We start from the raw sequence: 25,635 nt of genomic DNA on the forward strand, positions 1-25,635 counted from the left end.
CCTCATGTTTCCGGAGAAGACAGAATGTCCACCCCACTCCCCAGGAGGGAAAAGCAGAAAAGGAACAGTTTTGGTATCTGTGAAGGATGTTGTGAAGTCACATCCATATCATCATTAGCCATCTCTGCCTTGCCCAAGATCATACCTCCTTCCCTCAGTGGCCACATTGGAATGTGGATGCACGCAGAGGCATAAAGGCCCAGCCCTCCTGTCCCAAAGCAGGAAAATCTGAAGGGTCTCCCATCTCTGTTCCCGTAGGCACTGCAGAAGTTTCCATTGAGGGGCGCCTGGGTGGCACAGCGGTTAAGCGTCTGCCTTCGGCTCAGGGCGTGATCCCGGCGTTGTGGGATCGAGCCCCACATCAGGCTCCTCTGCTGTGAGCCTGCTTCTTCCTCTCCCACTCCCCCTGCTTGTGTTCCCTCTCTCACTGGCTGTCTCTATCTCTGTCAAATAAATAAATAAAATCTTAAAAAAAAAAAAAAAAAAAAAAAAAAAGAAGTTTCCATTGAGACTGCACTGTAGCTGAGATTCTCCCTCTGCACAATCCCGTGTCCTTCCTTTCCCCTAGACAGCTGTCACTCCCTACACATTATCTCCATTTCAAGGCCAGATTTCTAGAAAGCCCAACCAATGACATCCAACTCCCAGTCCTGTCACTCTATTTTCCCCGGAAGAACTGACTTACTTGGTCAATTTGGGAGAAGAAACTAAAAAAAAAAATTCCTCTCCCAACTTTTTTTTTTTTTTAAAGATTTTATTTATTTATCAGAGAGAGAGCACACTCACAAGCAGGGGGGCACAAAAGCAGGAGAAGCAGGTTCTCCGCTGAGCAAGGAGCCTGATGCGGGACTCAATCCCAGGACCCCGGGATCATGACCTGAGCTGAAGGCAGACGCTTAACCGACTGAGCCACCCAGGTGTCTGTCTTTTTGACTTGCCTTACCTGTAGAAAGGATGTGTTCTAGTCTACCACTGCACCACACTTAGCCAGGTAGGCTCATTCCCTGCCAGGCAGGCCTACTGTAGTCCAGCTAAGCTGTGACCAGCTCACTTGTCTGCCATAGGCAGATGAGCTCAACTGAACCACAGACAGAAGCTACCTTCTTAAATCCGTTTTAAGAGTCAAGGGACGGATGTCTGACATCCATCTACCTAACTCTGATGTATCCCAATAGTTCCCTAAAATCTTTCGACACTATCATAAACTGCTCCCCTATCCTTTCCCTAACAACTCATCAGTCCCAAGTCCTCCCCTCCTATACTTTCAAATATATTTTCAGCACTGAAGCCACTAATTCACATGCATATAATGTAAGTGCCCCTGCACTCCCATTTAAACCCCTCCAATTAAATTCCTTGCTTTCCGGGTTAAGGACACAATTTACTAGGGGCCATTTGAACCTTCAGGATCTGGCCTTGTCTACCTCTCATGCATAGCCAGTATATCATATACGGGATAGCCCATTCTTACTACCATTACTAGGAAGAGCTTTTCTAGCTTTTTCTTTGCCTACTCTCCTACATGCACCTCAAATCCCTTTCAGTTCTTCCAGTTCCATGACCACCCCTAGCCTCTGCCTCCCAAGGAACTCATAACTCATGATGCAGCTCAACTGTCATCTTCTGAAAGCTCTCCTGACCAGCCCTGCAAACCTCCCCAACTCCCAATTAGGCTTTTTTCCCTTTTCACTGGCCTACCACAGTACCTTCAATACGCTGTCCTCCACTCCTTCACTTGTTACTTTGCAATAAAACCACTTGATCCTGCAAGGCAAGATCTTTATATTCCCCAATATCTGCTTGTACATGGTAGGTACTCAGGATATATTTATGGAATAAATGAATGAAGGACTGAAAAAGACTAGAGGAGAGCAAGGGAGAAAACAGGGAGGGATACCAATCATGACAAATGCCCCTCTCCCAATGCCACAGTTAAAATACTTTCAGTAGCTCCTTCCTTTGCCTTTACTAATTTATGAACTCACAAACTGGCATACATGGCCCTCCAAAATTTTTCCCCAACTGTTTTTTTCTAATCTTAATTTCTCCTTTTCTCCATAAGTACCTTATTCTCCAGCCTAAATGGAAAATTATTTTTTTCTTGACTATACCCAACCTTCTGTCTGTTCACTTTCTTCTTTCCAAGTGGAATCCCACTCCCCCACCACATACACACCAGGGTTTACCATCTAAAATCCTACTCCTTTATCTACTCATTCAGCAAATAAGCATTGAATTCTTACTATGTGGCAGAGACTGTTCTATACGTTTAGAACAAAGTCTCTACTCTCATGGAACCTGTAGCCTAGATGGGAGGGAATGGGCAGACAGAAAAAAAAAAAAAATGTCAGGGGGTGATCAGCACTAAGAAGAATAAGTCAAAATAAGGAGATTGAGTGCCTGAGACAGGATGATGAGGAAGGCCTCTCAGATAAGGTGATATTTGAGCAGTGGCCTGAGAGAGATTCTGGAAGGAGCCATGTGGCTCTCTGGGGAAGAGCTGTGGAAACAGTTGCATACACTCTAGAGGGGAGGTTGCTGGGTCCAGGAAAGTCACACTATATTTGAAAGTTCTAAATGTGCAGAATAAAGAAGTAAACAGTTCATAATTTATTTAAGGGGAATTTTCATGGGGATGAAAATGAAAGAGGTATTTTTAAAAGAAATATATAAGACCAGTCCTTTGTGATTGGGTAAGCTGTAACATGGATAAAGATGTTAATTGCAATAATGTTCAACTACTGGGCTTATGCCATTATTGCGCAACTATGGAAATGAGTGTGAGGTGAAGAGCATATCATGAATTTACTTCAGGATTGTGCAAAAAAAAAGTAAAACAGATTTGAAGCTATGAAGGACACCTTCTTTATTTGATTCATTTTTAATATATTTTTATTTATTCATTTAATTTAATCCCTTGAATGAAATGGATTATCTCATTTAATCTTCCAAAAAATTTATCAAGTAGAAACTGTTAAAATCTCCATTTCAGGTGAAGTAAGGCTCAAATAAATAACTTCAGTGAAGCTAATGAGAGATGGAATAGGGAGGGATGTCACAGCACTCCAGCCGGTCTTAAGGGTTAACCTGCTTCAAGGTAGCACACTCCTCACATGCACTGACTTAAGGCCCTTGATCTGTAACAGAATTAATTCAATTTCTTTGAGATTTGCAGACCACTGGCCTTAGGGAATAAAGGACCAGAATGTTCCCAGGGCACAGTGGCCAACAAGTCTGTTTGAAGCCCCCTTAGCTTTCTGATTAGCCCAGCAATCTTTCAGGGAAATGTTTTTCATTTTTAAGGTTATATAAATGACTTCACGGACCTCCCTCAGCACATCTGTAGACCGCGTCCTCCTTTGCAGAAAGAACAGAGCACTCCCACACAACCCCTGGGTACCAAGGATTCAGATGTTCCTGCACAACCCCCTCTGGGCACCAAGGAACTAGAACTTCTTGCACAACCTCCAAGCACTGAGATAACTCTGTAGCTGGCATCACCGAGTCTGCACATAACAAGAAATGTCACAGACCACTTCATTCCCTTAAATGATTAAACCCCTTTAAAAATCTCCCAGCCACGCAGAAACCTTGGAGTTGGCTTTTAGACAAGAGTTCACCTTCTCCCCAGGTGGCCAGCCTCCTGAATAAAGCTCACATTCCTTTACCATAAACACTTGTCTCTTGAGTATTGGCCTTTGGAGCAACGGGCAGACAAACTTGGCTTTCGGTAACAGGGAGGCAAATTAGGTCAGAGTTGGTCTCGTTCTCTCTCAAGTCTCCAAACATTATGTTTGGTGGTGGACAGAATACAAAGAAAGTATATTTCAACTTATCTATAAATATGAGTGCTAGAAGTTTCCTAGCTTTTATAAGAAAAATAATATAATTTATATTCTAGGAGAACTATGTGACCTATATATGCTTTAACCTTTTTGTCCAATTCTCTTCCTTAAGCTCTGCAGGCCCTGGTCCTACCACTTGTGACAAACCTTCTGTTACTCCAAATGTCCGGTGTCTGAAATCATAATCCACAACAACACGAAATGAGTCCACTGAGGTGGCTGGGCTGCTGCATGTGTCTTGGAGCCCCTTCTCACACCTTGTTCTTTCTCACACAAGCCGAGAAAGGAAACAGGGCCCATTTCAAAGTGTCCAAACTTGTATTACTATTCCAACAGTGTGCTGGAATGTCTCCTGTAGAAACCTGGACTTGTACAAGGCTCTGGTATCTGCGGGTATCTGCCCAAGTCAGCATTTTCCAGGGGCCTCTGCTGAGGCCAGTTCACAGGCTCCAGCCAGTTCCACATCCCGAACTGGGGTCTACCTGCTCTATTACCTGATATAAAGGTGGGTGAGATGCCTCCTGGGTCCCTCGGCATTTGTTGCTGGATCCCACAGTTCCCACACAGGCATTTCTCTTTGTGGGTGAATATCAAATTTTAAATGTTTAGCAGGGACGAAAATGAGAACGTCAGGCCACCATGCTGCTGCCGTCACCCTCCAAGGAGGCCTTCTTTAATACACATCTTCATCATAAGTGGTGGTGGAAAAACAACTCTGAATCAACTATGCAACTTTTAAGTAACTGTAATTATTTTGTCAAATTCACTATTGATTCATACCATCCTTTGAGTAAATGAGGTTATTTTTTTTCTTTTGCAATTGTGTATGTGAATACCTGAGTTTTGAAACCCTTTAAGAAAATAGTTTATTAAGCCCCCAAATAAGTCTGTTTTCTCCATTAGGACGCTGTTGTCTGCTAGTAAAAACAACTCTAAACCAAACCTGGCTTGAACAGGAAAGGGAATGTACTAGAGCACTGAAGTCTACGAGAGGCTTGGTCCAGGGGCCAAAAACCACCTGAACGTGACCGTCTTTCTCTTTTTCTCAGCTCTATTTCCTCAGGACTAAATTCATTCCCAGGCAGGCTGTAGTGGTGGACCCACAATGACTGACAGCAACTTCAGGGACTACCTAATTCGTGTTCGGCAGGAAATATAAAACCCACTTCCCAACTGATCAAACAAAAGTTGTAGGACTGATTTCCAGTGTGGGCTCTATGTCTATCTTGAGCTTTCACTATGGCCAAGGAAAGGGAGAGGTGGTCCTGGTTAAGCCAGGCAGGACTAGCCCCAAGACTGTGGTGTGGTAAGTCTCACCCAAGATGCACAACGCACTGCTGAGAAATGCATGGTACTGTAAGAAGGTGAGAAAGGAGGGAGATGGATACTGGGAAAGCAATTAATAACTATCCACCAAATGTATGAATACAAAAATTAAAGAAACAAAGAAACTGCAGGTTTTAGAAAGTCAAGCAAATAGAATCCAGGTAGGAAAAGATATTAGTATTGTGTTTGTTATTAAACCAAAACAAAAGAGACAGCAGTCATACAGGATTGCCAATGTTTTGCCAGAGTGGAGCTGTGGAAGAGAAATCTCCTGCATCCCCAGCCTTGCCCCTGAATTTCGCCTTGCCTCTATTTATTGTCTTTCACTAATTGCCCTCAAGAAATATGCTATTTTCCCTTTTAAATTACCATTCAAACTTGGACAATAATTCTTTCCCTAAGTTTTAACATCTGAGCTGAGGCAGGTTAGCATTTTTTTTTAAAAGATTTTATTTATTTATTCGACAGAGATAGACAGCCAGTGAGAGAGGGAACACAAGCAGGGGGAGTGGGAGAGGAAGAAGTAGGCTCCCAGCAGAGGAGCCTGATGTGGGGCTCGATCCCATAATGCCGGGATCACGCCCTGAGCTAAAGGCAGACGCTTAACCGCTGTGCCACCCAGGCGCCCCAGGTTAGCATTTTCAAATCCCAAATAACACAAAAACAAATAATAATGGAAATTACCAACAATGTAGAATCATGTTTCCAAAGCATCAGTGTCTGCCCCTTGGCTGACCACTCTTTAGGGCAGTTGTTCCAGCACCAAACCTACTGTCTCTTCTGACTCCCTTGCCTGTCTTGCAACTTTTTATACATCATTTCTGAAACTTGGTATGCCATCATTTCTGAAACCACTGGTTTCCTAAAAATTCAGGACACTCCCTGTACAATGCCTTGACAATGATGTATTACACCAAAAATAACAAAACATACAAGTTGGGGTTCACTCTAAACCCACTGTTTATTAGAATTCGATACAAAGAAAACTCTCGTGGGATGGTTTAGCCTTTTTGGCTAATTGGATGAAATACCCGCACACATTAAAGAGGATGGTCTACTTTACCCAATCTATTTAAATATTAATCACATTCAAAAATACCTCACAGAAACACCCAGAATAATGTTTGACCAAATATCTGGGCACCACAGAGCTCAGTCCAGCTGACACAAAATTAATGATCATAGATAGATGAAACCAATGGAGAGATTTTGGATCATATGTGCACATACAAAGACACTTGACTTATGATGAAGTTAGCACCATACATCAGCAAGGAAAGAACTTTTCAGTAACGGTGTTGGGATAATAGGTATCCATGCAGAAGCAAAGTGAAAGTAGATGTCTACTTAGACCACACAAAAAAACAATTACACCAACCTAAATGGAAAAGGCAAATCAATATACTTTTAGATGATAATATGGAATGTTTTCATGACCTTGAAGTGGGGAAAATTTTCTTAAGCAAAATACAAAATTATCAAATACAAAGGGAATGATTGATAAATTTAACTACAGTAAAATTTAAAATGTCTTCCTTAAAAGAAAGAAATGTAAACACAAACCACAGAATGGAAAAAAATAGCTGCAATATATATAATAAAATGGTACCCAGGGTGCCTGGGTGGCTGTTAGTTAAGTGTCTGCCTTCGGCTCATGATCCTGGAGTCCTGGTATCGAGCCCGCATTGGGCTTCCTGCTCTCCTTCTGTGAGCACTCTTTCTCTCAAATAAATCAATAAAATCTTTACCCAAAAAAAAAAAAAAAAAAAAAAAAGGTGCCCAAATTCAGTACATATAAAGAATTTCTACAAATCGATAAGAAAGACAGCTAAGTAGAAAATCAATTAAGAAACTTGAACAGGAATTCCACAAAACAGGTACTCAACTTCAGGGAGAATTAAAACCATAATGGATACTACCACACACATCTACCAAAATAACTGAACTTTAAAAGTCTGACAATGCCACGTAACCAGGAGGCTATGGGACTCTTACACACTGATCATAGGGATTTAAACTGGCACCACCACTGTGGAAAACAACTTAGTATGAGCTGATACAATTAAAGATATGCATATCGAATAACCTATAATTCCACTTTTTTTTTTAGAATGCTCTTTATTTTCACAAAACAGGGCATGCGCAAGGCTTGTTCACAAGTATTTGTTTGAAGTGATGTACAAAATACATTCTCTAGCTCTCCTGTTGCTCTTCTTTTCCTTTGTAGTTCTTTATAAAATACATGCTTTGAACCCTGGATATGCAGGAGAGAATGTTACAGCAACTCTGTTCCCAATTCTCCCCAAACAGAAACAAATTCCCATCAAAGGCAGACTGGATAAACTGATACATTAGCAAAACAGAGTACCACACAGTAATGAAAATGAACAAGTGACAACTACATCTAAGATCACGGCTGACTCCTACAAACAATTCTGAACAAAATAAAACAAACACAAAACAATATATAGTGTATTATTTCATTTATATCAAGTCAAAATAATAAGCCAAACTGCATAATTAAGTGGTAAAATCATAAAGCAATGTAAAAAGACAGGCTAGTGGTTACTACCAGAGGGAGACAAACGAGCATGTAAGCAGAAAGAGGGACGGGGGCAGGGAGCTGAGAGGCAGGTAATGCTCTGTTCTATTTCCTGACCTAGGATAGTCGCAAAAGTAGTTACAAAAATAATTGCAAATTATTTTGCAATAATGTGTTAAGCTTGTCTTTTGTGCTTGATGCACTTTTCTCCATGTTTTTAGATTCTGTAATTTAAAAGTTGTGTGTTCTTTTAAGAAGAATGAAGTAGAGGACTAAAGCAACACAGGTAACATTCGGATACTACGTACAGCTGCATTCTGAAAGGGAACAAAGATGAAGTAAAACCCTTTTCACTCATCTCCGCCCTGGTATTCTGTTGTTTTCTTCTCATCAGAATAAAATGTACAGAGGTATGGCCTTGCCCAGAGAAGACTGCTATCTCCTATATTTGGCATGCCTGGGTATCTCCCCCTGGATTATGACCTCTCAGAACGGACTATCTCTAAATCCACTGCGATATCCTCAGCCTCGGCTGTAGTGCCTGACAAACAGCAGGTGCTCAAAAAGCAGCTGTTCAGCTGATCATCAGTAAAACTAAGTTTCTCAAGAACCACGTATTCCGAAAAGACGTGAAAGAGTCCTGTGACTTCAACAAATCTCTAAACTGTAAGAACAGTCACTGAGGTGGTTACTTGATGGGACATTTGAGGTTACCAGTAAAACTTCAAAAACAGAAACAAAAACAAACATGCTGTATTAATGTATTTCTAACATATTAACATATGCTAACATAATGGCCTTTAAACAGGATTTTTATTTCATCTCTGTTCTAAAAATGCAACTCATACAATTCAGTCTAATATTTGCAAATTCAATAACCTGAATTTTTATTGAATTTTAGAATTTATGGAGGAAATTCTTAGTTTTTGACTCAGGCTGTTTGAATCACATTCCTTGAATTGTAGCAATCTGGCTACTTCTTGCACCTCCCACTCAACCTATTCTCACCAAGGTCATTCCTCCTAAGTGGCTAAATCCAAGCACCGCTTTTCCGTCCTTATCTGCCCTGTCCAATACAGTGGCCACTAGCCACATGTGGCTACTGAGCACTCCAAATGTACTGAGTATGGTAAAGGTAGTAAGTTTTTGATTTTTAAAATTTTAATTAAATTTAAATTTAAAAAACTGACACTTTGTTCAGTTATAAGTTTCTTTGTAACAATTTGGGTATGTGAACCTACTTTTTCAAATATAAATTTTATGAAATAGAAATACAGAGAAAGAACTTCCAGTGAAATTTTAGCATCTGAATTAGTATGTAACATGTAGATGTAAAGTGTTAAGTGCAACACACACACTGGATTTCAATGACTTAGTATGAAAAGAGATTATAAAATAATCTCAATAATTTTTTTTTAAAGATTTTATTTATTTATTCGACAGAGATAGAGACAGCCAGCGAGAGAGGGAACACAAAGCAGGGGAGTGGGAGAGGAAGAAGCAGGCTCATAGCGGAAGAGCCTGATGTAGGGCTCGATATCTGAACGCCAGGATCACGCCCTGAGCCGAAGGCAGGCGTTTAACCGCTGTGCCACCCAGGCGCCCCATCAATAATTTTTATATTGATTATATGTTGAAATGATAGTATTTTGGGTATACTGGGTTGCATAAAATGTTATTAAAATTAATTTCACTTATTTATTTTTGTCTCTTTTTAAAAATTTTTTTTTATTATATTATGTTAGTCACCATACTGTACATCCCTGGTTTCTGATGTAAAGTTCGATGATTCATTAGTTGCGTATAACACCCAGTGCACCATGCTATACGTGCCCTCCTTACTACCCATCACCAGTCTATCCCATTTCCCCAGCCCCCTCCCCTCTGAGGCCCTCAGTTTGTTTCTCATAGTCCACAGTTTCTCATGCTTCATTCCCCCTTCTGATTACCCCCCCTTTCTTTATCCCTTTCTTTCCCTACCGATCTTCCTAGTTCTTGTGTTCCATAGATGAGAGAAACCATATGATAATTGTCTTTCTCTGCTTGACTTATTTCACTTAGCATTATCTCCTCCAGTGCCGTCCATGTTGCAGCAAATGTTGAGAATTCGTTCTTTCTGATAGCTGAGTAATATTCCATTGTATATATGGACCACAGCTTCTTAATCCAGTCATCTGTTGAAGGGCATCTCGGCTCCTTCCATGATTTGGCTATTGTGGACAATGCAGCTATGAACATTGGGGTGCATATGGCCCTTCTCTTTACTACGTCTGTATCTTTGGGGTAAACACCCAGTAGTGCAATGGCTGGGNTAGTCCTCTGTTGAGGGGATCTCGGTTCCTTCCACGATTTAGCTATTGTGGATAATGCTGCTATGAACATTGGGGTGCATATGGCCCTTCTCTTCACTACGTCTGTATCTTTGGGGTAAATACCCAGTAGTGCAATGGCTGGGTCATAGGGTAGCTCAATTTAACTTTTTAAGGGACCTCCACACTGTTTTCCAGAGTGGCTGTACCAACTTGCATTCCCACCAACAATGTAGGAGTGATCCCTTTTCTCCACATCCTCTCCAGTAATTGTTGTTTCATGCCTTGTCAATTTTTGCCATTCCAACTGGCTATTTTTGTCTCTTAAAGCAGCTACTAGAGAATTTAAATTACCTATGTAGTATGTATTTTTTGTGTTCGACAGTCCTGCACTACAGCATTGGATATGAATGACCACTCATTCCTTCTTGAAATGCTGCTGGTTTTCTCCTTCTACACCTTTGACTCTCTGTTTCTGACCCACCGTGTAGCTTATTCTTACACTCACTCCTTAAATGCCAATGTCTCCCAAGGTTGTCCCGAAGCTCTTTCCCATCCCCATGCCAGGTGCCTTCCCTGGGCAATCTCACCCTCACCCAAGGCTCCACTGTTCCCAAGCCCTGAGGACTGTCAGCCCTCTTATGTATAAATCAGCTCACTCTTCTAAGAACAGTATGTTCAACTCCACCTACACCTAAGTACATCTGCACTTAACCTGCCATTACATCTTTTGAATATTTACCTTATTCATATCATAAATTTGGCCTCTCTTCTCCATTTCATTCAGGGCTATATGATTTCTCACCTTCATCACTACAATAGCTTCCAAAGTGCTATACCTGCCCCCTTCCAAATCAACTTCCTTTTGCTGTTAAGTTTCTAAAATTTACACCTGGCCAAATAATTTCTCTGTTTAAAATAGTTTGGTTTGGGGCACCTGGGTGGCTCAGTCGTTAAGCATCTGCCTTCAGCTCAGGGCGTGATCCCAGAGTCCTGGGATGGAGCCCTACATCAGGCTCCTCCGCTGGGAGCCTGCTTCTTCCTCTCCCACTCCCCATGCTTGTGTTCCCTCTCTCGCTGGCTATCTCTGTGTCAAATAAATTTAAAAAACCTTTAAAAAAAATAAAATAAAAAATAAAATAAAATAGCTTGGTTTCCCCGTCTTCAAAATAAAATAAAACTTTTTTTTTTTTTTAAGATTTTATTTATGTATTTGTCAGAGAGAGAGAGAACACAAGCAGGGGGAGCGGCAGGCAAAGGGAGAAGCAGGCTCCCTACTGAACAAGGAGCACAAGGCAGGAATCGATCCAGGACCCTGGGATCATGACCTGAGCAGAAGGCAGACTCTTAACTGACTGAGCCACCAAAAACCACTTATAATTATACATTCGGCTTCATGCTTTATCACCAGCTGTACACAATCCCAAGCTCAAGCATTATCTAAGTACCTGCAGTTCCCTGAAAAGTGCATTGGCTTTTTCACCACCATCTTTGTGCATGCTGTTTCTGCTGACAGAAATATCCTTCCTAAAGCTCTGTCCCTGCCCTCCTAGCCACCCTTCAAAGCTCAGCTGGAGTATCACCTCCTGTAGGACAGATCTACAAATCCCCAAGTCTGAGCAACTGTCCTCTATAACACCATCACGCCTATACGTAGCTCTGGTTACCAGTCTATGAATTGCCTGATGGTAGGAGTTAAGACTTTTAAGTTAACCTTCCATGGGGCGCCTGGGTGGCACAGTCATTAAGCGTCTGCCTTCAGCTCAGGGCGTGATCCCCGTGTTGTGGGATCAAGCCCCACATCAGGCTCCTCTGCTATGAGCCTGCTTCTTCCTCTCCCATTCCCCCTGCTTGTGTTTCCTTTCTCGCTGGCTGTCTCTCTCTCTGTCAAATAAATAAATAAAATTTAAAAAAAAAAAAAGATTTTAAGTTAACCTTCCTGTGCTACACTTGTAGACATTTATGTTATTCTATTTCTATAGCCTTGTTTTTCATAACTTTTCTTCCCTAATTCTACTTATCGGTTCCCTTCTTTAGCTCTTTATAGTAATTTACCTTCCAGTTAAAGTTTGCACCCTTTCCTTCCCCCACCCAATCCTTTTCACTTCTGCTGTCCCTTCAATTCTTCTTTTAAATCTAACGGAAAAATACGAACACTGTCTTTGTCAGCTCTGTCAGCAATTTTGTATAAAACAAAGGAATGGTAAAAAGCAGTGAATGGAATGATATCACCAGTCAGACTGATAGACAAAACTGTATGCATTAATCTGGGTGGGTGATTTCATAATACTAAGCAGCTAATCTGAACCATATGCATACTAAGTGGAGTCTGACAGGCATCAGTGAGTCCTTGGGGTTATTACAGCAGGACAGTGGGGGGTATGGAAAAGAACAGGCAACTTGCTGGTGATGAGGGCAGCAGAGCCCAGCCTTACAACATTTGCCAATTTGTGCCTGCCCTTCAAGAGAAAGCAGAAACAGACAGGGGGAATGCAGGAAGCTATCAGCTATGTGGCCTAGCACAGTCAAGGAACCAATCTGACTGTGTGAGCAGCAGTAGCCAACGAGTACCAGGTGCTAGTCTGAGCACCCTGGCCGGGATACCAACTTCAGGATATAAAACAAAGACAGCAGCTCCTAGGGCACTTCTGAATTTTCATTTTTACTACAGATTAGATCCTGGGAGAGGCAGAGAAATACTTAGAAATTATTTAATATTTAAACTAGGTTGATAAGGAGAAACAATTTTTGGAAGGATAGCAAGTGCTAGAAGGAAAGAGAGAACATTCTTTTCATTACCTGAAAGTAACTTTTCAAAATCACACGTTAGGTCTTCCAGGAATGAAAAAGTTCACCCTAAAGACTCCTATCATCTGGAATTCACAATCAAGTAAAAATAAAATCTCTTGAATAACTTTACACCCAGCAAGATAATGGAACAGTGAAGACGGTATTTGAAAAAGTTTCTAAAACATCATAGAACTGGACTATCAAAGGAGCACCTTTCAACAATTGATTCAGTGCAAGCAGTGCAGGGCAAGATTTACTCTTACCCGTGTCCAGGAGTTAAGTTTCAATTCTTCAGAATTCTGGGGTTCTTTATTAATCAGACAACATAAGCACCATATTAGAATTTTTTGGCTTTCATCTGCAAAAAAGAAAACTAAAATAAGTAGGTTTTCTCAAATAGAAAGAAAAGATAATCAGTATAAAATTTTTTTAAACACTGTATTTAAAGGAAATATATGTATTATATTTTAGAAAAATCTCCAACTACTAAGGTCACAGAACAAGCATCTAGGACCATGTGTGAAACTTAACTTCATGGGGTTTTTATTCTTGCGGTTTTGGGATCACTTATGCCTTGCCCTTGTGTGGTCAATTCCCTTTCTGATACAGCAACAATTTTTAAAGCCAAAAGAAAATGACAGAAATAACTAAAAGAACTGTACTTTTCTCAAGATCAGTTCTCTTAAAGCATATTTCAAACTGTTAGTAATTTCAAACTTTTAAAGGTAATAAAACTGTTATAAGCCGTAGTCAATATTTCAGTCTTAATCTTTTAATTTTCTGGTTTTCCAAAATACCCTCACTTGTTAAAAACAACTTTAACAGAAGGATTGTTTAAAAATATATTCTGGGGGCGCCTGGGTAGCACAGTCGTTAAGCGTCTGCCTTCGGCTCAGGGCGTGACCCCGGCGTTCCGAGATCGAGCCCCACGTCCCGCTTCTCCGCTGGGAGCCTGCTTCTTCCTCTCCTACTCCCCTGCTGTGTTCCCTCTCTCTCTGGCTGTCTCTCTGTCACATAAATAAATTAAAAAATCTTTTAAAATAAATAAATAAATAAATAAATAAATAAATAAAAATATATTCTGTTTAGTACTAAATGGTTTGGACAAAATAGAAGCCTCTTACATGTTCCTTATACTTTACTCTAAAATTTAAAACATCACCAAATATGTGATGAAAATGCTGAACTTTGAAATCTTATACTTGGCAAGAATTGAGCCATTTTCTTTTTCCTCGTTTGGTAACTGAGTCCATTCCAGCTGGAGACTTTACAACACAACTGGGAAGCAGGAATGATGCCTAAACCTGAAGATGTCAGTACCTACAGGAGAGCCAAGCAACGGCAGCCTTCATCCGAAGGCCGTGGAGTGGAAGCTGAGGAAGCCCAGCACCTGGAATCAAGCCTCTGGAGAATCACCTGATGCCCTTTACCCTCTCATCTTCTACAGTCTCATAAACACAGCATTTCTAAGAGCTACAGTAACAAGAAATAAGGAAATATAAACTGCAGTAAGCTACCCCTGCATTTTCAACCATACACCAAAGAACACTAATAGTAATTGTTTATCAAACCCACTTTTTCCCTCATAAACATCGTAAGTTTATGCTCCCCTAATAACATCTCTGAACAAACTTTATCGGGGATTATTTTGAGGGACATTGATTTTTCTCCTTTTTTATGAGCTCAGATGTATCACCGGCTTGCCTATTATAGGTTTATTTCATGAATCATGTCATTTAACGTCTGAAGATCCTAGGATTCTTCAGGTTGAACCAATGCCACTGATTAAAAATATGACTGCTGTACTTCCTATGCTTTAAATATTAGAAGAAATTCTAACTATCTCCATATCACAGAGCGTCAGACACATCCAATGATATGCTTATTACACAAGCAGCTTCCCCTGTTAGAAAAAATGCAGCCCGATGGGGAACATTTCCAAAAATCAGGCACCCACCCCTAAAAGAGGAGAAGGAATAGGACAAAAAGAAAGAAAATGTTATTTTATGGAACTTAAATCATCTAAGATGGAAATTTTCCCCAGGTGTTGAGTGAATCTGGACATTTAGTTCAACAAGTATATCATTTTTCAAATTTTTCTCTCAAAACAAAAGAAAAACAAAAACAAAAACGGAGAGCAGCCAGAGAAATGTTAACCCAACCTTTAGGAGGTGCCTTCCTTTGCCCAGAGTCAGTGTACTGAAAAGCACTGAAATGCACTGCTAATGAGCTTATTTTGCTTTGGGGATTTACAGATGCAAGCCATCACTCCCTATTCATGAGTGCCACCAACACTCACTGCAGGGGAGCAGGCATCTGTCAGGCTCCTCCCAGAGGCCAAAGATTCAAAGTGGACAACCTGCAGGGCAGTTAAGTGAGATGAGAAAACTGGGATTCATCATGCAAATAGTCAGGGCCAGCAGATCTTCGTGCAAATTTGGATTCTAAAAATGAGTGGAAGGGAAAAGAATATACCAGCATATATTTGCCACCTAGTATTTTTTTTTTTTTGGTATCCTGAGCTAAAATTCCAAATGAAAGATAAATTAATTCTTTAAAATTCCTTAATCTATAATTTAAAAGTGTGAAGGCAGCATTTTATAAGATAATATTTATTATTTTAAGCTGCCAAGTTTGGGAGCAAATTTTTATATAGCAATAAATAGCAAATAGTGAGGTTATAGCTGTTATGCTTAATCATGAGGGCATAGCTCAAAACAACCAGCCAGAATTCCAAGAAGGTGAAAGCAGTAAGTTTATGTAGAGAACACCCCTGAATAAAAGGTGTTCCCTCTCTTCCGTTTTTTCTCTCCTCTTAATGGTGTCTTCAGTTCCAAATCCTTCCTCTTTCTTTATTATCCTTATTTCTGATCCAATTCTCACTTAACCTTAAAAAAGACTTAACCTTTTCCTGGACAAAAGTACCCAACTAGCAAAACAACAGTAGCAACACAGGCAAGACTTGATTCATTACAGAGTTCTGTTGCCTTTCAGTCTCCACTGAGCTCAGAACCCAAGGCACCTCTCAAACAGGAAGCTGAAATTAACAGGCACTTCAAAACATAACAGAGGCACTGAAACAAAAGGAGATGAAGGATTTGTTTCTGGTGGTCAGAGGAGGCAAATGTGATGGGGATAGGTGATAAGGAAAGATCAAAGACAGATACAAGTTTAAGGCCATACAGATAAATCAGTCCAGCCTCTCTCGCTTTTACAAATAAGGAATCTGAAACCTAGCGAGTCTGGTGGCTTGTCTCAGAAAGTCCCGTCTCATCTACTGTTCCCTAAGAGTTGGCCCCAGCTCAAGATCCCCTGAAAAACTGTCCTTTCTTTCTCAGCTCCCTGTTCAGAACTCCATAAACACAAGCCATTTCTAAGTCAGGCTGATCTGCTGAGGTCTCTTTTCTCTGTGACTGTATGCTTCCAGAGAGAGGAACTGTAGCCATGTTTTCCTAGGCCTTGCATATTTAAAAAAAAAAAAAAGCTTAATAAATAGCTGTTCAGTGAATATATACATACTCATGTGAGGCTGGCTGGTGTTAAAACCAGAACTGGACCACTTCAACCACAACGGTGTGATCCACAGGACAGATCATTACAACAATGCAGGCTTTAGAGGGGTGGGATCCTGGCTTTTATTAGTTTTACATTATGGGGAAAGTGACTTCCTTGCTCTAATCCATAATTACCTATCCTGCAAAGCCATCATCAAGTAAATATTACACTAGCTAAAAATACAGCCAAGTCAAGGCAATAAACCTCAACTATACACCTTCAGATGTGCCTGCTCTACCCTATGCTAGGCCCTAGGACGACAAAAAGAATTAAAACCACAGTTCCTGCTCTTGAGAGGCATTCAGTCTTCCAGGACATCAGACAGGCAAACCAACAATTACGAACAGTGTACTAAGTGTTACAATTAAGGGAGATGCGATCAGCTACGGAGACACTAAGAGAAGTTCCTAACTCAGCCCCAGCAAAACTATTTCAAAGAAAGGTTAAGAGGACAGGAGATGAAAACAGAGCTCCAGGCAAAGGAATCACATGTCACAAGCTCTGACATCATGTGCCTTCAAGTTACTGTTAGTAACTCGACCTGGCTACAATGCGTGTGGTGTGCCTGTGGAGGATTACACAGGAAACGAGGCTAGACAGGTAGGCAGGAGGTCAAGGATGGAACATCTACCCCAAAGTGTCCTTAAATTCCTCTTTACCTTGGGTAAAACCACAACGTCACCCCTAAATAATGTCAGGGCCATGGGGGGATTCAGACGCTGAAGAATGATTTTACGCATGGAAAACAGTAGTATGTGAATCAACATGAAATTGTGAAACAGGAAATTATTTCATTATTATAACCATTTCACACTGAATTAAAAATAAGGTTATGATAATCATCTGGAAGAGTCTATAATACAAATTCTATTTTCTTACGGATCTGCATGTGTATAGGTGTGTATGCACATGTGTGTGAAATTAGCTATATGAACATATATGGATAAGAAAAGGATGCCATCTTTTCTTTTTTTTTTTTTTTAAGGATTTTATTTATATATTTGAGAGAGAGTGAAAGCAAGACAGATCACAGAGGGAGAGGGAGAAGCAGACTTGCAGACTTGCCGCTGAATAGAGAGCCTGATGCGGGGCTCGATTCCAGGACCCTGAGATCATCACCTGAGCCGAAGGCAGACTGTTAACTGACTGAGCTACCCAGGTGCCCCGATGCTGTTTCTAATGGAACAATGAGTAAATCTTAATCATTGTTTTGTAAACAATGGGACAAAAATTTATAATTCGAAGCTCTGTATACTGTTAAACAATGCAAAGATTAAAATTATCTTTAAAAGTTTGTATTTTGAGAAGACAGGCTTTGGATTCTTACCAAATGCTAAGATAAAAGGATTCCAGCAAGTTTTTGCCAACAGTTGACCAATTGTGGGGAATCTTTCAACGATTGTATTTGAATCCTGTAGAAGAAAATTATGTTTTGGTCAATAAACACCACACAACTTAGAAAGCTGAACTGACACCACAGGTTGAAGGAGTCTGAATACTTAGTATGTATTTCAGAAAAGTAGGAATTTCAAATAAAATTCAACAAGTAATCACCTTACTTCATCCTTAAACCACATCACCAAAACTAAGATGTACAGCACATTTACATAAAACCAATCTTGTTACAAAATTACCTTTATTTTATTCATACCTAGGAAAGGCCAATTTGTTTAAAAATAACAAAGAATGTATAACAGTGAACAAAATATTGTGGGGGAGTAATAACTATATAATCCTATATCTTCATCCTGGTTTTTTTTACTCTACCATAGGAGAGGTTCCTAACTCAACTTTACTAGGGCTATTTCAAAGAAGGTTTGGGAGGACAAGAACTCTGGAACTTGTAAAAAGAAACAAAAACAGCCAAAGCATAAAGATAGATGTGTCTGTTTATTACTATTTCAGTTACTATATGCTAAATGACACCATACTTAACTCTATAACAACTGAGACAAAAAAAAAAAAATCAACCAAATAGAAAACAGCTTAAGGTTAACAAACTACATGCTGTTGTACAACTGGCCCTCTTCCCACTTCTTTACCTTTCAAGAAAGTTCAAAAATAAGACCTAAATGAGGTAACATGTATATAGGCTGAAATGTAAGCTGCTGCACCAATAAATTCTTCACATTTGTCTTAGCATCAAGGCCAGTCCTGGACTTTCTGGGACCAATTTAAAGCCAAGTTGCAAAAGTCCTATTACAGAGAAACAATTTTAAAAGGTAGCAGACTCTTGCTCATACAGACTCTTTCTTTCCTTCTAGTTGCTAAAAACACATGAACTTGTATCGTCAACATGAATAATTCAAATTTCTGACTTGCTTATTTGATTAAGGGAAGAAAAATGTAACACAAGAACACCTATATTAAATGAAAATTTCACTTTTCATTTTGAAATTAGAAAGTAAGTATAAAGTAAGTATAAAACGAAGAATATTTTCATAATATGAAAGCATGTTAACTCATAAAAATATCCATTGCAGTAAAAGTGAGAAATCATGTCAAAATGAAACAAATTTTGAACACATCATACAACAATCACGAAGACACTCAAAATCTGAATATTCACCAGAAAAGACCACTTAAAATATTCGAAAAAAGAGATATTATTATGTATCTTCCCTTTCTAGAACCTACTTTAGGACAGCATTAAAGACAAGGAAATGGCTCAGTCAGTTAAGCGTCCTACTCCTGGTTTCAGCTCAGGTCATGATCTCAGGGTTGGGAGGTCAAGCCGAGTGCTGTGCTCCACCCTGGGCATGCAGCCTGCTTAAGATTCTCTCTCTTCTGCCCCTCTGCCCCTCCCCGCCCCACTTCTCTCCTTCTCTTAAAAAAAAAAAAAAAGAACGAAAGGTTAAGCATTTTGGAAAACTCTTCAATATTTAAGAGATGCAAAGGCCTTTAAAAGAATTCCAATTATTACCTGACAATAAGTGTCAAAGTCTTCTTTTTTTAAAAAACAAATTTATTGGTCAGGAAGTCTCATATAACAATGTAACTAATCGAGAAAACTGAAATCATAAGAAATCAGAGGTCAGGAATCCACCCCCTGTCCGTATTACCTATGGGTAATTTGTCTTTCTAATCCATCAATACATCAGGTCAATACAAGTCCCTGACCCCAGGTAACATTCAGGCTTGGTTAAATTTTATAGTTGAGACTCGTTATTTTGGTCCAGCACTTACCATCTCTTTCAAGACTTCATACAACTGCCTCAGGAACTCCTGAAATCGAGGCAGGTGAAGGCAGGTATCTTGCTGGGTTTCCAAAGTGGAGGCCTGGTCCCACAGAGAAAGCTTCTGCATCCAAAACTGATAATCAGAAGAAAAGCCTACTGAGTCTTGAGCCATCTTGGAAAAAGGGAAAAGGTGATGGACTTTCACAGTGGCCCGCCAAGCACTGAAGGAAACTGAGCACACATCAAATCTAGAAGAAAAGGGAAAAATGAAACATTTTTAAAAGGATTTTTATTGGTGACTTCATATTCCACTGATGAGTGAAAGGGGGAGTACAAGGGACTAAAATAGAATGCCTTCTATGGAGTCATCTTTGAATTCTTTTAAAACATGTCACCCAATTTTCACCATCTGAACTTGTTACCATGAGTAATATTCCACTAGAAGTCATTATACCTTCACAGACACATGCTAATTATGCACGAACAGCACACAGCTGATAATACTTTACATCTTCTTTTGAAGACTGAGCTATTTTTAAATGTTCTCAAGTTCATTTGGGTATTTTAATGTACTGGGAAATCAAAAACATCCATGGGTGTTTAATAATAGTCTGTGTCTAGAAAATGTTTTTGAAGTTTTCATGTTTTATATGCATTTCTGGCTTCTCATTTAGGTGTTAAAGAAAATCTCTATCCCTACTGTCTACTGAAATTTCTTCCCAGTTTCTCTTCACTTTTTAGGAAAAAGTAAAATAATTCATTGCACATGCCTCAATTTGAGCAACCGATTTAATTAAAGATTAGTATATATGCTTGATCTCAATTCAATCGCAAGAAGAAATCATATTTTAGTAAAATATGAAAAACTGCAATTACTGAGGAGGTGTACTCCTCAGTAGCCCATAAACCTGACTTACCTCACCTGAAGTACATGTCAGGAAGAACCGTCAAGTAGCGCAGTGAGCGTGGGCCTCAGGCAGAGCTGGCTAAAAAAGCCCCAGGTGCCCAAAACCATCCCAGCTCCTTACTACCCTCACTCATAAGAAGCACACCGGACAGAGGAGGGAGGGCTGCTTCTCAACCATGCAGGCTTTTACAAGGTCTCCGACTTTCTTGGAGCAGGGATGACACATTCAGCTATCTGATTTCAAAAGACAGCTCTGCAAATGGTGAGTGAGTTTAAACCTTCAGCAGCAATAATTAACAGACAAAACGGTCCCAATTAAGTGCCAAAAACATCAACAAAGGGGGTTTCATTACTAAAGAAGAAAATCAAAATATTTAAGGAAATCATACAATTTGGTTGCAGTACAAAAACTCTAGACCAGGAAGGTAAAACTTTTTAAACAGTACTAAAAATTTGGTCTTAAGAAGGACCATGAGAAAAAAAAAGGTTTAATCACAGAGGAAACGTATGCATCCTGTCGAATGGCATATAGTAGCCAAAAATTTATTCCTTCTCCCTGATTCCTCCCTTTCTCTCATTGTCCTCCTCATGCAGGGCATCACCAACACCTGTCAATTCTACTTCCAAAATAAAAATGCGTGATTTCATTCAACATATCCACTTCTTTACAGCTCCACTGCTGCATCCCATCCCGTCCCCATCCACTTCTTCCCTAGTCTTCTACCTGGTCCCACCTGCCCGTCTCCAATTCCTTCTCTACAGTCCACAAAAACAACTTTCCCAAATGAGAATCACACCCAACACACTCCTGCTTAAAACCTCCTCCCAACTTCAAAAGCTTCCTGGGAAAGAAATCCTGACTCCCTGTAGAAAAGATCCTAGCTCCTTCCTGGAGTCTCTGAAGTCCTGCAAAAACTTAGCTCTAGTACCTGCTCTCATTTCCACGCGGCCGCTCCTCCTCTGCGCACCATCCAGTCCAGGCCCCTCATCTGTTCCACCAACACATGGAAACCTTCCCTGCTTCACTGCTTTCTGCTCATTCCTCCACAGCTCTTATCCCATCAGTAATTATTTGTTCACTTAGTTACTGCTTCCTCCACTGGTATATAAATTCCCTGTCTCCTAGAATTTAACAAATGCCTGGCAAACAATAAATATTGGATAAAGGAATGACTAATTCACTGATATTTTTCAAAGTATAGTTCTAAGCTAAAAGCCATAACAAAATGCTTTTCCAGATATAGCAATTTAATTTTTAAAAGGTAACTTTCCCAGAAAAAAAAAATTTTAAGGTGTTATCTGTGTGAAATTTAATTATCAATATCCCATTTTAGAAATACAGTAATACTTATACATACATACACTTACTATGCTCTTGACAATATATGAAATAGTTCATGCACACTAGCTAATCTAATCCTCCAAGCAACTCTATGAAATGGGCACTATCATCCTCATTTTACAGAGGCACAGAAAGATTACGTAATTACCCAAAGTAAGATTATGTAGAAGCCCAAAGGAAGTAACTGCTAGTAAAAAGCAGAGCTACAGGTTGTGGGATTTGATTCAGAGAGTCTAGCTCTAAAGTCTGTGCCCTAAGCAAGGAAATAAACCGAAGAAACTAATGAATTTGTTACATAGTTCATACGGTTCTAGACAAGGCCTGTTTAGATATTTGGAGACACTAAACTGAAGACCTTTTTGGTAGAAGAGACAGAAAACGTTATTTTATTATAGCCAAATTACAAACAACATTTTGCTTAGCAATGGGAAATCATCTGACCGTTTCAAATGGAAATAGCTTTAGGGATCATGCAGCCATGGTCCTGAGGGGCTGTTCCTGTCTGGAGGAAGATGGTAATGGCTGGGAAACAAGGGTGACCTGATAGTGATGCTTATCAGTGGGAGTGCTGCTGGCATTTAGTGCCCAGGAGCCGGGGATGTTGAATATACTGCAATGCATTGGGACAGAAGCTCATGAAGAAAAATGGTCTTCCCCTAAAGCCTGATGACACCCCTACTGAGAAATGATGACCTAATCCGAACACTCTGGAATGGGCATCTGTTGACTGTGCCTGATGAGCATCCCTCCTCCCTTCTTTTGGTTACAACACCTTACTGTTCCTTGAGGAAAGAACCTCTCCTCCATTCCACAAGTCTTGGTGAGCCTATTAATCAAGGCACCTTGCAGTGTCAGACAAGAAGTGAGATGATGATTCAAGTTAGGCAAACCAGACCCTGTGCTAGGAATCTGAATCTTGAATAGATTGACATAAGGATGGAACTAAGTCATTCCAAAGACTCTCTCAGTCTAGATCCCTAAGGCCACCCTACAACATGTCCTTAACAAGTTATAGCTTTCCAGTTCTCTATTTTTTTTAAAAGACTTTATTTTTGGGGTGCCAGAGTGGCATCTGCCTTCGGCTCGGGTCATGATCCCAGGGTCCTGGGATCGAACCCTGAGTTGGGCTCCTTGCTCAGCAGGGAGCCTGCTGCTCCTCCCCCTTGTGCTCTCTCTCTCTCTCTCTCTCTTTTTCTCTGTCAAATGGATGAATAAAATCTTTTTTTAAAAAAGATTTAATTTTTAAGTAATCTCTATACCCATCGTGGGGCTTGAACTCACAACCCTGAGCTGAGATCAAGAGTTGCATGTTCTGCCCACTGAGCCAGCCAGGCGCCCCTCCGCTCTCTCTTTAATCCTGTCCACTATCCAGGGGCTTTCTGCAAAATCATTTTTTTCCTCTTAAATTAACCACTGTCGATTTCTGTGGTTTCAGAAAAAAAGCAACTACAAACTGATATAGTTTCATATATACCGATATAACATTTAATACAAACCAGATAGTGGGCTGTAGACAACGAACCTTTGAAGAAAGAAGAGGAATTTAGAACTGGTTACTGGGCCAAATCATGGAAAATGGCAGGGAAACTTCTGTTTGTATTAGGGTATTGGAAACCAGAAGTCCATGGAACAAGAAGGTAATTCAGGTCAATGAGGTATTGCCTATGATCAGGGACCCTACCTCATTATATTCTTCTAGTAAGAATGTCCAAGTGAAAGACTGGATTATCAAAATACGATGTCTAGTGATCTGCAAAAAACGCCACCTCTCCAACCAGGAGACCAGTTGGTCTTAGTCAAGGATACTGGGCTATCATAAACATAATCAAATGGTGACTCCAACTCAAGCTGTATTTTCAGATGTGGATCCTAACTGGAGAAAACTAATACTACCCTAGGCACCTAGAATGTAGTTATGAAGCTGGTAGTAAATGAATTTCTCCATTGAGATAACCTGAGGATGTGAGAAAGCAGTTCACTCTCACCTCCCTTAGATGTATCAACTCAGAACGTGTATTACACTAGTCTACCATATTGACGTTATCAGGCTGACAGAACCTAGAGATTAAGAAGACACAGGTGCCTTGCATGTATTCCAGATGATGGGATATAAATCCCATGAACATACAGGGCCTGCCACTCCAAGAAGTTTCTTGTGATCCAACGGTCCGTACCAAGTCAGGATATGCCCTTTAAAATGAGGATAAACAACAAACTAGTACCAGTGGTTGCCTCCAATGTGGAGACCTAGATAGCTGGATGATAACTGCAGAAAACAAACTTGGGTTTTACTGTCCACCTTTTTGCACCTTTTCAAAACATTTAGCTGACATCTCTGGGATTCATGAACATAAACTTGCATGGGTTTTAGACCATTTATCTGCTTCTACCTATTTTCTGGCAGTGAGAAATACGGGTAGGGACCAGAGCAAGAATCACTGCCAGTTGGTTCATGCTAAAGTGCTCTGCCACTTGGCATATATGACCCAGCAGATCCAATGGTGTTTAAAGTGTTTGTGGAAGATCTGGATTCTGGGCAGAGCCTATAGCAGGCCTCAGTGACTGGACTGAGATCGTCCAAGCCACAAAGCTGGGTGTGCCCACTGGTACTCTATCATCATGTGCAAATTATGCCTGCTTGAGCAAAATGCATGAATGAGGTTTTTGGATGCTATCTGTGTATGTCTTTCCTGCTGTGTCATATAATTTTTTAAAATTCCCTTCCCTTTCATTTTTCCCTCTCCTACTCCTGCATATATAGAGTATATTATTAGTAGATAAATTTTCTAAAGTCTGTAATTTACTGACTATCACAGAGATGGGAAGAGGAACTGACATTATCCAGAAATCTTGGACCTGAAACCAGAAGCATTAACCAGGAATTACTTCAGATTATCTCCCTTTTTGAAGGGACAGCTAAATTATGTTAGTTGGAAGTGTTTTAAAAATCGTGTAGACAGCAGTAGGTCTGAATGTCCTGAGTAACCAGCAAGTGCAAAATAGTAGGTATCTGTGGTTTTTGCCCACCTAGTACCCTTTTCCTTACTAAGACTATGGATCAAGGTGTGCCTCCTTAAGAGTGAGAGAGTTACAAAGGTCTAACAGATGAAGCTAACAGCTAGGAAAGAATGCTATGCAAATAAAATAAAGTTGATGTCTCTTTATCTGACACCACTCCTAAACAGCAGACTTTTACCCAATAGAGAGAACAGCTTATGATGATCTCACTTAAGGCACAGGCTATGTGGTACAAGTGAACTTTTGTTTATGTTTATGTTTTTTTTTCCTATTTAATGAGAATTTTTAAATACACCAAAGAGCAGACAAAACAGCCAAATGAATCCCTATGTACCCATTAACTAGTTCAAGCAAATCATAGACATCATACCAGTTTACCCATAATACTTTGATTTTTATCTCTTTTTTCTAAGGATTCAAAAAAAAAAAAGAAACTTAACTATGCTTTCACACCCAATAATACAGCAATAATCATCTAATAGCCTATCTATGTTCAAATTTAAAATTTCCCTTTATGTTGGGTTATTTATATTAGGATCCAAACAAGATCCACACATTGCATATACTCAATATTGATATTTGTCCTTTAATCTGTAACAAAATAATAGAAGTCTCCCTTAATCTGTAATAATTACCAATAGAAGAGGCTAATAGAATCTATTGTATTGACTAATAGAATCTTTCATACTTGTGCATTTGGCTGATTGCATTCCTGTGGTGTTAGCATGTTTTGCTATTCCCTATATTGCCTACAAACTGAGAGCATGATTTAGAGGTTTTTTTAGATTCAGGGTCAATCCTTTTCCAATAATACTTCATTTG

The 25,635-nt window shown here is 39.9% G+C and overlaps 1 protein-coding gene across 7 annotated transcripts in view; it reads right to left on the reverse strand.

The window, feature by feature from the left end:
* Window positions 1–25,635, reverse strand: part of FANCC (FA complementation group C) — a 282,752-nt gene that overhangs the window by 164,838 nt on the left and 92,279 nt on the right. For all 7 annotated transcript variants that reach the window (XM_034646674.1, XM_034646671.1, XM_034646669.1 and 4 more), the window contains 3 exons: window positions 19,554–19,794; window positions 17,695–17,779; window positions 13,076–13,170 (listed from right to left, as the gene is read on the reverse strand). In XM_034646674.1, the coding sequence (XP_034502565.1) occupies window positions 13,076–13,170; window positions 17,695–17,779; window positions 19,554–19,718 (345 nt within the window). In that variant the 5' untranslated portion in view covers window positions 19,719–19,794. The remainder of the gene's footprint in view (window positions 1–13,075; window positions 13,171–17,694; window positions 17,780–19,553; window positions 19,795–25,635) is intronic.

Source organism: Ailuropoda melanoleuca, chromosome 17 (assembly GCF_002007445.2).
Source record: "Ailuropoda melanoleuca isolate Jingjing chromosome 17, ASM200744v2, whole genome shotgun sequence".
NCBI classification, from domain to species: domain Eukaryota; kingdom Metazoa; phylum Chordata; class Mammalia; order Carnivora; family Ursidae; genus Ailuropoda; species Ailuropoda melanoleuca.